This window comes from Notechis scutatus, chromosome 2 (genome assembly GCF_049901735.1).
Source record: "Notechis scutatus isolate UNSWTSFEM ecotype Mainland chromosome 2, rNotScu1.2, whole genome shotgun sequence".
Taxonomy (NCBI): Eukaryota; Metazoa; Chordata; class Lepidosauria; order Squamata; family Elapidae; genus Notechis; species Notechis scutatus.
Genome location: NC_142010.1, coordinates 23476681 through 23491970, shown reverse-complemented (window position 1 = coordinate 23491970; position 15290 = coordinate 23476681). Strand labels below are relative to the sequence as shown.

Sequence of the window (15290 nt, the reverse complement as noted above, 5' to 3'; positions counted from 1 at the left end):
GCTGCCGTAATGGATAACACTTTATCCGCCGCCTGGCGTGTTGCGAATACCTCAACAATAATAATTTAAAAAGAGGGTTAAGAAGATCCCTCGCGCTCACCCGGGGAGGGGGGGCGTGTTGGAACGGTCCATCCAGTGCGGAAGTGGAGAACTTTGTTTGGTGGAGGCCACTTCCGCTTCCGTTTTCTGGACCAGGTCTCCGGGGCTGCAGCGGCTGCTAGTCTCTCTTTGCTGCCATGGTGAGCGGGCTTTGGAGGGCTTTGGAGGGGCCGAAGGCGACGCGGACGAGCGGGAGTCGGGGTGGGCTTGACGATATGGAGGCCTGCTTAGGGTTTAAAAAGAAGGGGCGGGCTGGAGATGGGTAGAGAGAGCGGTCCATGGCGAGGCGGGATGGGAGCGGAAGCGGCAGGAGAGAGAGAGAGAGAGAGGCGAGGCTTGGTTCGGCCGGGATCGAAGACCGGATCGCCGGATCCCGCGTTGGGATCGGAGGCAGGGAACCCCGGGAAAGGAAGCCCGCCTCTGTGGTTTTGGAAAGCGCTGACGTCAGAGAGAGGCGGGGGGGAGAAGATCTCTGCTGGACGGGAAGGGGTGGGGAGGAAGGGGAGGATTGGCAAAGGACCCGGGGGGGGGGGTTGAGGATCTCCCAAATCAGTGACCCCTGCTTTCTCCCCCTTCCCTCCATTTTTCTCCTTCCTGCAGACAGCCACTCTGCGCCCTTACCTCAACGCAGTGCGTGCCACCCTGCAGGCTGCCTTGTGCCTGGAGAACTTCTCCTCCCAGGTGGTAGAGAGGCACAACAAACCCGAGGTGGAAGTCAGGTCTGTGCCTGAAGGTTCAATGGAGACACCATGACGGTTTATGTGTTGGCTTGCAAGGGGGGAGAATGGGATGGGACGCCGATCTCCTGCCCCCCAAAAAAATCAATTTCCGTGCCCAGCAGCTATATAGATATTTTCTCTCTATTTTTAATCCTGTTCTTTTCACGCCTCTCAAGGGTGGTGCGCTCATTGACGCTATAGCTGAACCTGTCCGCCTTGCTGCTGGTGGTCATTCTTTTCCTACACTTTCCTTGCACCTTTCCCACTGTTGAGGCCTTTTTCCGGAGAGTTGGGTCTTCACATAACCGCAGGGGCGTCAAACTGGTAGCCCGCGGGCCGGATGTGTCACGCGCAGGCCACGCCCCCACCCGCAAAGGCAAAAAAATAATAATCACTATACGTCATGTGATGCGGTCGAGTTTGGCACCCGTGACATATTGTGTCCAAAAAGTTTTATCATGGCCTCGTCAGGTGTAGCTTTTCCCTCCTTCAGAAATTGGATTTGGAAATAGGCTTTTAAAATAAGAATACAGGTAGTCCTCAGCTTAACGACCACAATTGAGCCCAATGTTGCTAAGTGAGAAATTTGTTAAGGGTGCTTCACCCCGTTTTACGACTTTTCTCCCCACATTTGGTCCTTGAATCGTTGCAGTTGTTAAATTGGTGATACGGTTGTTAAGTGAATCTGATTTCCCCATTGGCTCTTGGTTGTCAGAAGGTCGCAAAAGGGGATCACATGACTCTGGGACGCTGCAACCATCATACATGTGAGTCAGTTGTCTAGCATCCAAATGTAAATCACGTGACTGTGGAGATGCTGCAATGGTCATATGTGTGAAAAATGGTCATAGGTCATTTTTTTCAGTGCCATTGTGACTTTGGTCACTAAGTGAACTGTTGTAAATTGAAGGCTATGTGTATCCGCCCTAATTTATCAAAGCTGCACATGCAAACCTAAGAGGCAGTTGAGGCCAAAGCTATTTAAAGGTAATTTAATTTAATTAATTTAATTTAAAGGTATTTAATAGTTATTTAAAACTATTAAAGATAAAGGGAGGTAGTTTGGTCTAATGGTTAAGGCACCAGGCTACAAACCAGGAAACTCTTGAGTTTTAGTCCCATCTTAGGCATGAAAGCTGGCTGGGTGTCTTTGGACCAGTTGCACTCTCTCAGCCTAACCCACTTCATAGGGTGGTTGTGAGGAAAAGCAGAGGAGGAAAGAGCATTGGGCATGTTGGCTGCTACTTGTATTTTAAAAAGATAGGGTATAAATGTATAGAGAATAGATGGACAGAAATTTGATAGCATGTGAAATTGTGAAAACAGCTTGGAAGTGTCAAAATGAATGGCACGTCCTATATATTGTCATGGAACCAGAGAAAGAATGTTCAATTAATTTGTTGGACTAAATTTTTAGTAAAAAGAATCTTGGCACATCTTTCACTTTTGTTCTCTTGTCCTACACTTTCTGAGGTTTCTCATGGTACTGTATCACACAATCATACCCCCCAAAATGCTTCTGGAAATTGTAAAAGCTTTTTTATTTATCTTGAGCTTTGGAGTCTGTTAGTTCACCAATAAGGTTATATTTTATTTTATTTTCTTTTGCTTCTGTTTATGGTCTGCTTCATTTTACGGTTGCAATAGCTTTCAGCCTAATGTTCATGGTTTCTATATTGTTATATATTATACTGTCCTATTGGGATACTGCCTCATACCACTGCTTAATTCCAAATTAGTGATTCTTAAATAAACCTTTAGCTCCTGGTGTAGCCACAGGTCATGAATGGCTGCTGCTGATATAAAATGGCTTATAAGCTTACACATTTCCTTCGCACCTTCCTCAGCATTGCCTTTATTTCTTTTTGTAAATACTATATGGATATTTCTTTGAGCATTACCTGGCACTTAAAAAAATACACTGAACTCATGTTACAATTCTCTCAGCTCCAGTCAGTCTGTCTTGTCTTTTCCTACATTGAATTTATGGATTCATGTGTGTCGCATTTTAATAGATATAAAACAGTATTTTAGGTGACATAAAAACATTAACTGTGCACCCATCTGAGGAAATCTAGTCTACATGCATCACATGACAAGTCTACTCAATATTGGACTCACTAATGTCTCCTGCAATAAGTTCAGCTAACAAATTATGGAATGTACCATTTATGGGCTGTTGCCATTGTGGCATGACAGACATTAATTCATTAAATACCTAGATAACTAAAATGTATCTGAGGTGGTTTTCAAATTTCAAACATGGGACCATAAGATACAGTGATGGTTATTAATATATTCCAGAGGTCTCCAAACTAGGTTACTTTAAGACTTGTGGACTTCAACTCCCAGAATTCCTCAGCACAGCTGGCTGAGGAATTCTGGGAGTTGAAGTCCGTAAGTCTTAAAGTTGCCAAGTTTGGGGGCTCTTGATATATCCTATTAATGAAAGTTGTTGACCAAGCTTCAGAATATGAGTTGCTATAGAACACAAGGCAGACAGTGTTAGGGGCCCATTTTTTGCTTGGGGGCTTCCCATGTAGTGTGGCCTCAGTAGAAATATGCTGCACTGCTCTCATTTATTAGAACTTTTATTTACTTAAGTTGACACAAATAGGGAAATATTAGATGGAATCAGTGTAAAAAAATCCTTCTGTATAAATCTATGGAGTATTTTTGCTGCTTTGCTGTTGGATCTGAAGTGATATACTGTATATGTGCTGCAGAAACAACAGTTTCTTTTACTAGCTCAATCTCCATTCTGTCCCACCCCTATATTATACCGTACTTCATGTCTTGATCATATTGCTGTCTAGGTCTACCTTGCTTACATTTTTCCATTTGTATTTTCTGTATTTCCTTTCAAAGACTTTTTGAGGCCTTTGAGCTCACCCCAACCCTCATCATAATCTTTTCCCAATTAGCATAAAATAGTTGCTCTGTGTGGGTTCCTATCCAGTCCCATCCTGACAGTTCATAGATTTCACTTGCAGATTGTTCCTTAAAACATTCTTGTAGCATCTTCAGGCACATGGAATATATTAGTTATAAGCTCTACTAAGAAAAGGAGTACAATGACTAAGGCCTATAGTTCAGTAGGAAAAGCCCTTCCTTAAAAAACCAAATTGGCAAATGGACCAATGGCCTGATTTAATAGATGAGAGCTTTATTTTTTGTAAGATTCACTACTTTCCTCAGTCTTTTTGAAACACAGTTCCTCAAGATAATTTAGGAATCTGGCTAACTATATGTCCGTTGCAATAGTTTTCTGTAAAATTGTGTTAATCAATCAAATGTTGTAAGGCTGTTGCTGCTGCATACGGATGGTTTCCATCCATTTTACTTGGACTTGTTTAGCTGTTTATAATCAGAGCTGGAAACATTTGTTAAGGTTTGTGTCTGTATTTTGGAGCAGTTATAGGATGTCCCTGGAAATCTGTGCAAATTACTGTGCGTTTTAGAATGCAGTCACCTGCAGCTAGAGAAAAGTGATCCAACAACCTATTTGAAATTGTGTAAAGAGGAAGCCCTGTAATTCTGGATGGTCAAGAATACTTGTAGTTCAATTTCAAGAAACTGAATCACGAGAGTAAAAGTGTAGGCAAATATTTAAACAGTCTCACATGTGAACCAGATTCTCACATGTGAACTAGATTAGTAATATCGAAATGCAAATAGGGCTAAATGCAAATAGAGCATTGCAGTTGAAATGGTTGCATTAGGTGGTAATATCAAAGGCAGCAGTGTTTCTATCTTGCAAGCAGTAATAGAGCTCTGATTATCTCTTGCTGCTTCCATCGCCCACTTAATATCAGCTGTATAGATTTGTGTTCCCTGTTCTTTCTCTTCTTTTCTTAGAGGGCTTCTATTTTGTAACAGAGTTTTCAACAATATCCTGGCATATATCAGGACATTTGTTTAATTTTTCCTAATAGATAAATAGGTATTTGATTTTCCCTCTATATAATCTTCACACCGTGCTGCTTTTCCCCATATTTGTTGGCAGAGGGCTGTAATGGCCTTTTATTGTTTCTATGCCAGCCTCCTGGGAGATCATCCATCCCTTGGGGCTTTCCTTTTTGTCACCTGTTTTATAGCTCATCTGACTTTCTCCTCAAGCACCAGGAATTCATCCTCAATTAGAAGAGTTGCTGGTCAAATTTGCAGAGGATACCACACTGGGGGGAATTGTTAACACTTTGGAAGATAGATTCAGGATTCAGAAGGATCTTGACAGACTAGAGCCATGGACTGCGTCCAGTAAGCTGCAGTTGAGTAGTGAGAAAAGCAAGGCCCTGCACTTAGGCAAGAGAAACCAAATACACAGGTATAGAACAGGCAGCACCTGACTCAACAGTAGTGACTAGGAGAGGGATCTAGATGTCCTAGTGCAGGGGTCTCCAACCTTAGCAACTTTAAGACTAGCAGACTTCAACTCCCAGAGTTCCTCAGCCAGCAAAGCTGGCTGAGGAACTCTGGGAGTTGAAGTCCGCTAGTCTTAAAGTTGCTAAGGTTGGAGATCCCTGTCCTAGTGGACCACCACTTAAGTATTGGGCAACAGCGTGCTCCAGCTGCCCAAAAAGCCAATGCAGGCCCTAACAGATGGCATTAACAGAGGGAGAGCATCAAAATCACCAGACTATAGAGTATGGCTCTAGTGAGGCTTCCAGTTTTGGTTCTTGAGGGGCAGTCATAAAAGAGATGGGGCTTGACTTGTTCTCCAAAGCATTTGAGGGCAGAATAATAAGCAGTGGATGGAAGCTTGTTAAAGAGACATCCCACCTGGAATGAAGGGTGTTGAAGTAATTCCCCGTTAGGAGAATGAGCGCATACAGGGAGACGTATTTGAGAGAAGTGTTTGAATAATACACGCACAGTACACAGATACACTGTACAGTAAATGTAGGTTTTTACTTCCAGAAAGGTTTAAGCAAAGTTCAAAATAAGCAATCCAAAGTCATTCACAAGTAAAACAGTCAGTTTTTCAATCCAGGGATAATCCAATAACAAATTCTAGTGTCAAAAACAGTTCAGTATCAGACTTACATTAAATCCAGTAATATCAGTCAATTAGAAGAAATGGAGCAACGGCAATACTTTCCAACAGAAGGAAACAGAGATACACTTACACTCTCTTCTGAGACTAAGACTAAACAACCCAGGTTTCTGGCTCCATCTTATGGCTGTTTGAGAAACCACACCCAATTGCATGCTCTTGCATTCCCTTAAAGATATAGTACTAAAATGTTTATCCTGATTTATATATTTCTAACCCAAATACCATATTACCATACTTATATTAGGAATATAAGTCACCTAACAAAGGGGAAATTTCTTGACACTGAGAGCAGTTAAACAGTAAAACAGCTTGTGTCCCAGCGTTGTAGATGTTCCATTGCTGGAAGTTTTCAAGAAAAGATTGGACAACCATCTGTTTGGGATGCTATAAGGACTCCTCCCTTGGCTAGGAGACCTCCCAGATCCCTTCCAGCCCTGTGATTCTTCTTCTCTCAGGTGGGAGAGTTGGCCTTACACAATTATTCTGCATAATCCTTCCATATTTTTTTTAACATTATGATCCGTTATTAACTCTCTTTCGTGTTCCCATGATTTCTCTGAATTGCTTAAACAGATCTCTTGTTCTTCACAACCTGTTGCTTTCTGCAATCTGCACCCAAATATACTCCCTTATCTCTCCTTACTGGTTGGTGAAAGTTTTCATTAACTTCTCTGGTTTTCCCAGGATCTCCTTTGGCTTCTGCCACTTTTCTCTCCCTAGCTATGTCTGTGGCCTCGTTTGATAGCTAGCCTGGTTTCTTAGCTCTTGTTATATGCTTTCTTCTACCTTCATCATTTAAAAGCACTTCGTCTTACCACAATTCTTCATGTTCTCTATACCTAGATCCAGGTCCTTAAATCTGTTTCTAGCCTGAATCTTGTGTTGTTCTGGGTTCTACATTGTATATCTCATTAGGATTTGATCTTTTCTGGTTCCCCCCCCCCCTCCCCCAATCTGATGTATACTCTAATTAGTGGATCATGGTCTGATCCACAGTCAGCACCCAGAGTGTTTTAAAATTCAGCATAGAGCTTTTCTTGCTGTTGCCATGTAAGACGCCATGTATTTATTTATTATGATGTTATTCATTTGGGGTTGTCCAGAGAAAGCAGAGCTGCTTAACTCATTCTTTGCATCGGTCTTCACGCAAAAAAGAAACGATAGTCTAACCTACCAAAAAACAGAACTGTTTAAAAAAAAAAAGTGTAAAGCCATCTTCCCTGTCGCTGAAATAATGTGCTATGCCAAGGGACTTCAAATTTGACCGCGTTAAGACCTGTGGACTTCAACTCCCAGAATTCCTGATCTAACATGACTGCAGGAGGAATTCTGGGAGTTGAAGTCCACACGGTCTTAAAGCGGTCAAGTTTGAAAGGCCCCTGTGCTATGCAACCCACAGCCCGTTTTACATACAGCAGCCTATCAGCTGGTGTTCTGCGTCGCTGATGGTTTTCGGTATCATTTTCATCACGAGAAGCGCATTTTCACGATGGTGGGTTTGGAAGTACAATGAGCGGGATGAGGACTGGTTTACAGGGGTCATGTTAAAATGTATCCAGAAAGGATGGGAGTGTATGGGCCTCTGTATTGCCCAGTCCCTGGTGTAAAAAATGTCTTCCTTGGTTTTGCAGAAGCAGCAAAGAACTCCTCTTGCAGCCCGTGATCATTAGCAGGAATGAGAAAGAGAAAGTCTTGATTGAAGGCTCTATCAACTCCGTGCGAGTTAGCATTGCTGTGAAGCAGGTAGGTCACACGCGTTACAGGTTGAGGCGCTTTTACTGCAGCTTAGGCTGGAGGAAAAAAACCTCATGCATTCCTATTTTCCTTCGGCAGGCTGATGAGATTGAGAAAATCCTATGTCACAAATTCATGCGGTTCATGATGATGAGAGCAGAAAACTTCTTCATTTTACGTCGGAAACCAGTTGAGGTGGGAAATACAGAGTCACTGTTGTCCTCTAAGTGTGCAATTCTGTTGACAGTAGTGGTAGTACCAACATACGGGGTTATTTCACATCTTAAGCTTTCCAGCAGGCCTAAGATTTCAGTGTGCCTTTTTAAGGCATATTTAAATCAGTAACAATACTCTTTTTTTTTTTTTTTTCACAAAATCAAATAATGCGGCTTTATTACACTGCTTTTATCTCTGATTTGGTCTGTTTAACCGTGAATGAATTTTGGGAGACTTGGTTTTTGTGCTAGCTGTCAGGATAATGTCTGTTTGTTATACATATACTTGGAAAAAAAATAGATTGAGGCTGAATAATAAACTAAACAAATAAATATTGCATAAGTGGTCATGCTTCCTTACTATTAAATTGAATATTTTCTCTGTTCTCTTGATTCTTTTTCAACTGTAGAACATCTTATGTAGATAGCATAGACTGATTTCAAATATTATTATGGCATACTTTACTTCTTATGCACAAGAAGTCTTTAGATCCCCACACACACACACAAAAAAGAAGTCTTTAGATCCCAACCAACACACACAAAAAAAAGGCTAGATTATTTTAGTCAATGCTAAATCAATAGTCAACGGTATAGAAGAATTAATGGCCGAGTCCTGGCTTCACTGATGCTAATAATTTGCTATATGTGTTTTTTTTTTTTTTTTTTAGGGCTATGACATCAGCTTCTTGATCACAAATTTCCACACAGAGCAGATGTACAAGCACAAGCTGGTGGACTTTGTCATTCATTTTATGGAGGAAATTGACAAGGAAATCAGTGAAATGAAGCTGTCAGTCAATGCTAGGGCCCGCATTGTGGCAGAAGAGTTCCTTAAGAATGTAAGGGCTTATTAGACACCTTATAGCCGTGTTGGCGAACCTATGGCATGCATGCCGGAAGCGGCACGCAGAGCCAATTCTGCCGGCACGCGAGAGCTCGCCCGGAAATGCCCTGCTGCGCATGTGCGCATGCCTCTGCCGCCCGACAACTGATTGTCGAGTATCTGGCGTGCATGCATGGGGTGTGGGAGATGTGGGGGGCCAGCACGCATTGCCTTCTGGGTGCTGGCATGTAAGCCCGCACGCAGTTGTCAGCTCAGCAGCCAAAAAAGGTTAGCCACCACTGCCTTATTATAGAAATGATGTTCAAATAGTATGTCAAAAGTCATCAGTCTCTTGTGGCTGTTTATTAGGCAGGACTTAAATTATTAAAATGGAAGATGGAGTTGTGGTCTTTTACAACCTTTAGAATTAAGAAGGGCTTTCCCACCCACCCCCAATATTATCTGTGAGCGTGGGAGTCCTAAATTCAAATCCCTCATCTAAAGGCTTATCACACAGTCTGAAATGAATATGTTCTGCACCGATTTACCATTGAGAATTATTTATTACAGGATGAAAATTAGTAGTGTTATATAAAATGAGTTGAAATTTGTGGTTCATTTGTGCAAAAGAGCTCTAGTGGGGATCAAATTGTTCCTTGTAGAATGTTATGCTCCATATGGTATGAATATGAGTGACGTGCTGGGAACAGTAAATGCGAAAGCTTTAGGAGAGAGTATAATGAAAGGTGTATTTTATTCCGTTACAAAATTCAGAGCAATTTGTATCTTGCTGATAAAAGATATTTTCAAACTGCGTTCTGCAAACCCTGGGGTCCTAGGGAAAGATTAAAGACAACACAGAGATTTGCTCAAATATAGTTGAGTAGGGCATCCATAGTCATTTTTCTAACACACTATAACAGGAAAAAGGAGTAACTGTGAGGAACAGGAGGAAGAGCTGTCACCTAGACAACAGTCAAGACCATAGGATTCTGAGTCTGGGACAGAACTATAATTTGAGAAAATGTCTCAAACAAAAAAAACCTCCCTAGTTCTCAGAAAGGAGGGAGAAAACACGGATTTGCAAAGTTCTGTTACCATCATCTTATTGGCCTGCATGACTTTGGTTTCCTAGACTAGTGTACCCTAAACAGGTGACAGGTAGTTCTCTACTGATGAGAAAAGGGACTTATGACCTGGTTCTGAAGTTCTGGGGTTTGGAGCCCTCCGCAGTCACGTGGTCAGATGTCTGGTGCTGGGCAACACAGCTGCATTTATGTCCATTTTTCAGCTTCCTGGGATCCTGTGACCATATTTTAGGACAGTTTTGTGGAATGCAACACTTTCGGTTTTCAGCAAATCAACAACAGTAGCAAATGATTGACTACTGTGGCAATCATTTAATGACCACAGTGATTCATTTAAAGACTGCCGCAAAAGGGTCACAAAATGGGTCAGACATGTGGCTATGAAATGACCCTTAAGACCTACAACCATGATGGACAAGCGCCACTACAGTCGTATGTTGAGGACTACCAGTACTATGAAAAGAGTAGGCCTAGTTCCCCATGAAGAAGCTCCGTCAGCTACTGTTTTGTGGATTATGGTTCAAGGATTTATTTATTTTTGGAACAAACAGGTTTTGCAGTACGGAAGTTTGAAAAGCGCTTAGACTTAGAATAACTTTATTATCGCTCTGAGTGTACACTAATTGGCATATATTAAAATAAAATTTCATTACATACAGCTCTCAAAGGGTCTCCACCTCTAATATACACTACATAAGCATGATTAAAATACAAAATTATGCATATACCCACATATATGACATGGTGAAACAACACAGTCTAGTTCGGATGTACACGTGTACATGGCGAGAGAAACAAATCTTGCGAGTTTCCCAGACAGATGGCATAGGGAACAAAACTGTCACAGAATCTGGTAGTCCTGCTAGAAATATTTCAAGACCTCCTCCCAGAGGGGAGTAACAGAAACAGACTGTAAAATGGGTGTGGGGTCTCTAACAACGCTTCGAGCTCTGAGCACATAGCGCTTATAAGCAGTATCCTGAATGACAGGTGGTGTAATGACGAGGCAGTCGAGGTGTTTGATCATGATCAACTGATTCATGATGATCTTTATTGGAGTCTAGTCTTGCATTTATACACATTTTTAGTTATCCTCCAACATTGGTTAACTTTGGTTTCTGCTTGACTTTCGTTATTGTTCAGCATAGTAACTAACACAATTAATGATCTCTAGTCAAAAGTCCAACATATGTTTACTTCCTCTCTCTAATCCTCCTTTAGATGAGTAACTTTGTTTGCCTGAGTTGTATTTGCTTGGAAACATTCTTTCTCTGAGGTTTGCCATCCAAGATAAGAACATTCCTGCAATATTTGACATTACAACTCTACAGACTGGGGAGCGAGCTTCCTATAACCTTGGCTGTCCTTACCGCTCTCTGTATGGACTTTCTATCGGAGACACTGCTGCCACCAAACCAAACGGTGATGCAGTTTGTTATAACGCTCTCAGTCATGCCCCTAAAGAGTGGCCAGGACAGAAGGAGAAAGATATGCCCTGCTGTAGGATACTGTCCTAAAAAACGGCAGTGATAATACTGCGGGTCCCTCTGTGAGAAGACATGGATGGTGTTTGCTTTGGTTAATTTGTATTATGTGAGCAGGAGTCCTAACAATTTTGAATTAACTGCTTTCCTTTTGTTCCCTTCCCAGTTCTAGACCAAGGGCTGGAATCCACAGCTTTGCTTTCTCATCCTCTCTGCCCCGCGACCTTAGGGCGGCTCCAGAGAGGCCACAGCTCAGGAGTGAAATGAGAAGCGGCTAGACCTGCAAGGGCTGCCCCGGCTGTTCACCGTTCTCGCCAGTGTGCCCGGGGTCGGGAGGAGGGGGGAGGGGAGGGTGCTTTTTAATATTTTTGAAACAAAAACTGTGCTTGTATAAGATTGTGTTGACTTGATATTCTTCTTCTTCTTTTTTTTTTTTTTTTTAAAATACACGATCACTTGCTGTAATTCGTCTCCCTGAATGTACTAGCGGAGAAAGTGGGATTGGTTGCTCTAGCAACCCTCTGCAGAAGTTGCTAGGGGAGCCCCAGCTCGGCGATGTGCATACAAAGATTGCCTGCAATCGCTGACAAAAAAGAAAGGAAGAAAAATAAAATAAAACCCTGCCATTTTCTGTACTGTGGGAGACCGGGGGGGAGGGGGGACGAGAGAGAGAGAGATCTGGACCATTTCTGTCATTTGATGAATTGATGGCCAGTCTTGGAGCCTTTTGTTCAGAGGTGCTTTGCTGGATGACTACCGTGGTCCACCTTCCTACTGATGTTGTAAGGGTCATGAGGGCAGGCTAGTTGGGCGTTGCAAGTGGCAACCCTTTTGTGCCAAGTCACTCCATAACCTGGAGAAAGTGCTCTTTCCCTGCCCATCTTTTCCCATTCCCTTAGGGGATCAAAGCATTCTGACCACTGCACTGCCTCCTGATTCTACCCTTGGCTTCCCTTTCCATACCTGTGCCAGAAGGAACTGGGGGGGGTGGGGAGGGGTGGGGGGAGGGAGGGAGGGAAGGTTGGCCAGGCCAGGCATCAGCTGAATGGGACGGAGCTGGAATCTGTAACTCTTTTTCTTTTTTGCTATGGCACTTGCTGTATCTTTCTTACTTTAACCTATTAAAGCCTTTTTGTCTTTGCCTCCTGAAGTAAGAATTCTTGTCTAGCTTTACTGGCGTTTCTTATACATTTCCATCTTGCCCCAAAAAGGTGCTTTTTCCAAAACTTTTTTGCGGATTTTTTCTTCTTTTCTTTGAAAACGTTTTACTTCTCATCCAAGGAGTTTCCTCAGTTCTATGAATTGGAACGGAAGATGCTTCTTGGAGGAGAAGTGAAACGTTTTCAAAGGGGGAAAAAAAAAACCCCGCAAAAGTTTGAAACGTTGCCTTTTGGAAAAGCACCTTTGGGACAGCCATGATGATTGAGACTCTCCAGAGACATTTCCATCTTGCCAAGCTGTCTGGGAAGGGTTTTGAATTTCTGTTTGTGTCACAATGACCTAATAGGCCACAAAGAGAGGAATGCAGAATTATGTTGGCATCTTTTGTGGCTTTGTTTTTTGCATTGCTCAAGGAAAGCAAATCAGTTCTGTAGACTTTTTCACGGTTAATACATTATAAGTGCGTGCCCCTCTCATATCCAGCCCAAATTCCAAAAAATAAAAAAATAAAAATGACACGAGATTATTATCTGTTTGTGAGTGCCTATGTTTGAAATAAGAATGGTTTTAACAAGTTGGCTTTGCTATACCTTTTCCTAATATTTAGAAACAGGGAGTTTACAGTTCCATTTTCTCTTCCTACTGGCTTGCAGTGATACTTTCGTGGTATGGTTTCAATAGTACAGTACCTTTTATCTGAATAAGATCAAGGCATTGTTGGTATTTAGAAAGTTTTAAACAATGAAATAACTTAAGTCACTGGCAAAAGCTCTGAGTAACAAGTAGATGATCCCTTCCCCGCCTCATTCTTGAAAAGATACAAATAAAAACCAACAAACTCTTACTTCAAACTTTTCTCTCTAACACTATTCCCCCACCCAAAGTCCTATGTTGTCTTGACAAATTATAAAGTGAATCGGTTTATGATATTTCCTTCCTTTACATAAAAAGCTGCCTTGATCATTCCTCAGTTCAGCTGCTATTGCAGTTTAGAGACTGTAATCAGTAAAAAGAAGGTGAGGGTTGTTTTGATCTGATGCACTGCTGGCAAAGTGCATGCATTACATATGTGTGGGTGTTTCGTATTCTAATCTAAGTAATCTAAATCAGGAGGAGGAAATTTACTTCAAACGTCCATGTGTCCTAGCAGGCATGGCCAATTGTGAGGAATTCTTGCCACTGCCAGCAACATTTATGCAATCACAGGTTCTCCACCCATGGTCTAGATCAGGCCTGTCAAACTGGCAGCCTGAGGACCGGATATGGCCCATGTAGGCCACTGCCACCCTGGCTCCGCAAAGGCAAAAACCATTGTGATACGTCACAATACGGCCCGCGATGCAATCAGGTTTAACACCCACGGTCTAGATCAGGGGTGTCTAACTCAAATTTCATTGAGGGCCACATCAAGGTTGTGTTTGACCTCGGGGGCCGGAGTGGGCATGGCCAGCTCGATGTCACTCGTGTCGGAGGTCCCTGTGGTGGCCCGAGTGCTCTGCCAGAGAAAACGGGCTCCCAAGCTCCATTTTTGGCTGCGATGGCCTCCTGCAATCCTCTGCCAGCAAAAATGGAGCTTGCGGGAAGCATGTGTAGCTCTCACGAGCTCTGTTTTTGCTGGCAGAGGCACCGTGGGCCGATCTTTTGGTGTTTGCAAAGTGGCCCCGTGGGCCAGATTTAAGCATCACACAGGCTGGATCCAGCCCCAGGCCTTGAGTTTGACATCCCTGGTCTAGATCATCAAATGTCATATTTACAACTTGTTGCCCCCCCGGGTATTACACATAAAGCCTTTTACCTCACATTTCTTGCAATCTTATTGGGTGCCAGGATGACTATAAGAACTCACGGCTGAGGTATTCCTGGTTTACTTTACTCAGCTGGGTCTGGTTCCAGTAGGTCTCACCATAAACAGTGCCCACTCTAGCAGTGTGCCTTCTATAAATCTATGGACAATAATACCAAAATAAAGGCATTATTCCCGTCTTTTGGAAGAAATGTAGCAGGCGTCTCCTGAGTTTTGGATTAAATGATTCTGGAAGCAGAAACACAAGAGAAAGAAATAGAAGTTTGGCCCATGAAATGGTTCTGGTGCCTTCTGATGTCATAGCTAAGATACCTTGAACACTCTGTAAGTTCCATGTAGTTGACTCAACAATACCTTTCATCCTCTTTGAAGGTAGTCCTCAAGCTTTAGGGGGCTTGTTTGCTAATGAGCCATAAACAGTCTCACAGGATCCCATTTGAATTGCATATGCTCTGGACCTGAACATCCTTTTCTGCTTGCTTAGCTTTGATCACAATTCAAGACAGAAATGTGAAATGATTCATCCAAGCTAGCAGGGTAACCGGATGAGAGCAGCATGTTAGGGAAATGCTAGCAAACTCACTTTTGGGATGTTAATGTTTTAAAATACTACCCTCATGAAGCAAGAGAACTACTTACAGCGGCATCCAATCAACAAAGGAACTTGGTTAGTGTGATTTTTTTTTTCATAATTTACCATAAAACCTTGCAGGAATATCCAGATATTTTTTTTAAAAAAATAATAATCTATATACACAAGCAAATGGAGGAGGTGGACTTCTTGGATTAAGTCCTTTTGTAATAGAATGCGGTGTAGGAAATCCAGATGCAGTTCCAAGCCGGGAATAAAATGGAGGCTACTTAAGAAATAAAAGTTAATTGATGAGCAGAAGTCACCTACAGCATGTGGTTCTGGGACAGCTGATAAAATGGTTGAATGAGTAGATGGATCTTTATAGGTTTCCGAAGTTTGAACTGTTCTGGGGATTGTGCAATGAAGGGGCTTGTGTCTTTTGGTATTTCAGTGGTGGGTTAATTTTATTATGTCTTAAAAAGTCACGTCCTGTCCTTAGAATTTGGCCTGGGGTGTGTGCAAATTCT

At 42.4% G+C, this 15290-nt stretch overlaps 1 protein-coding gene across 1 annotated transcript; it reads left to right on the top strand.

Moving 5' to 3' along the window:
• Positions 1-107: 107 nt before the first annotated feature.
• Positions 108-12374, top strand: ARPC4 (actin related protein 2/3 complex subunit 4). The gene is made up of 6 exons (XM_026682626.2): positions 108-239; positions 700-818; positions 7509-7620; positions 7711-7806; positions 8498-8668; positions 11391-12374. Exons 1-6 carry the CDS (start codon positions 237-239, stop codon positions 11394-11396), a joined length of 507 nt encoding a protein of 168 aa, XP_026538411.1. The 5' UTR covers positions 108-236; the 3' UTR covers positions 11397-12374.
• The last annotated feature ends 2916 nt before the right edge of the window (positions 12375-15290 follow it).

What these genes read in the sequence shown, in the direction of transcription:
- ARPC4 (XM_026682626.2), top strand. An exon ending in AAACCCGAGGTGGAAGTCAG is followed by an intron (nt 819 to 7,508) that starts GTCTGTGCCTGA and finishes TTGGTTTTGCAG; the next exon opens with AAGCAGCAAAGAACTCCTCT. An exon ending in TTAGCATTGCTGTGAAGCAG is followed by an intron (nt 7,621 to 7,710) that starts GTAGGTCACACG and finishes TTCCTTCGGCAG; the next exon opens with GCTGATGAGATTGAGAAAAT.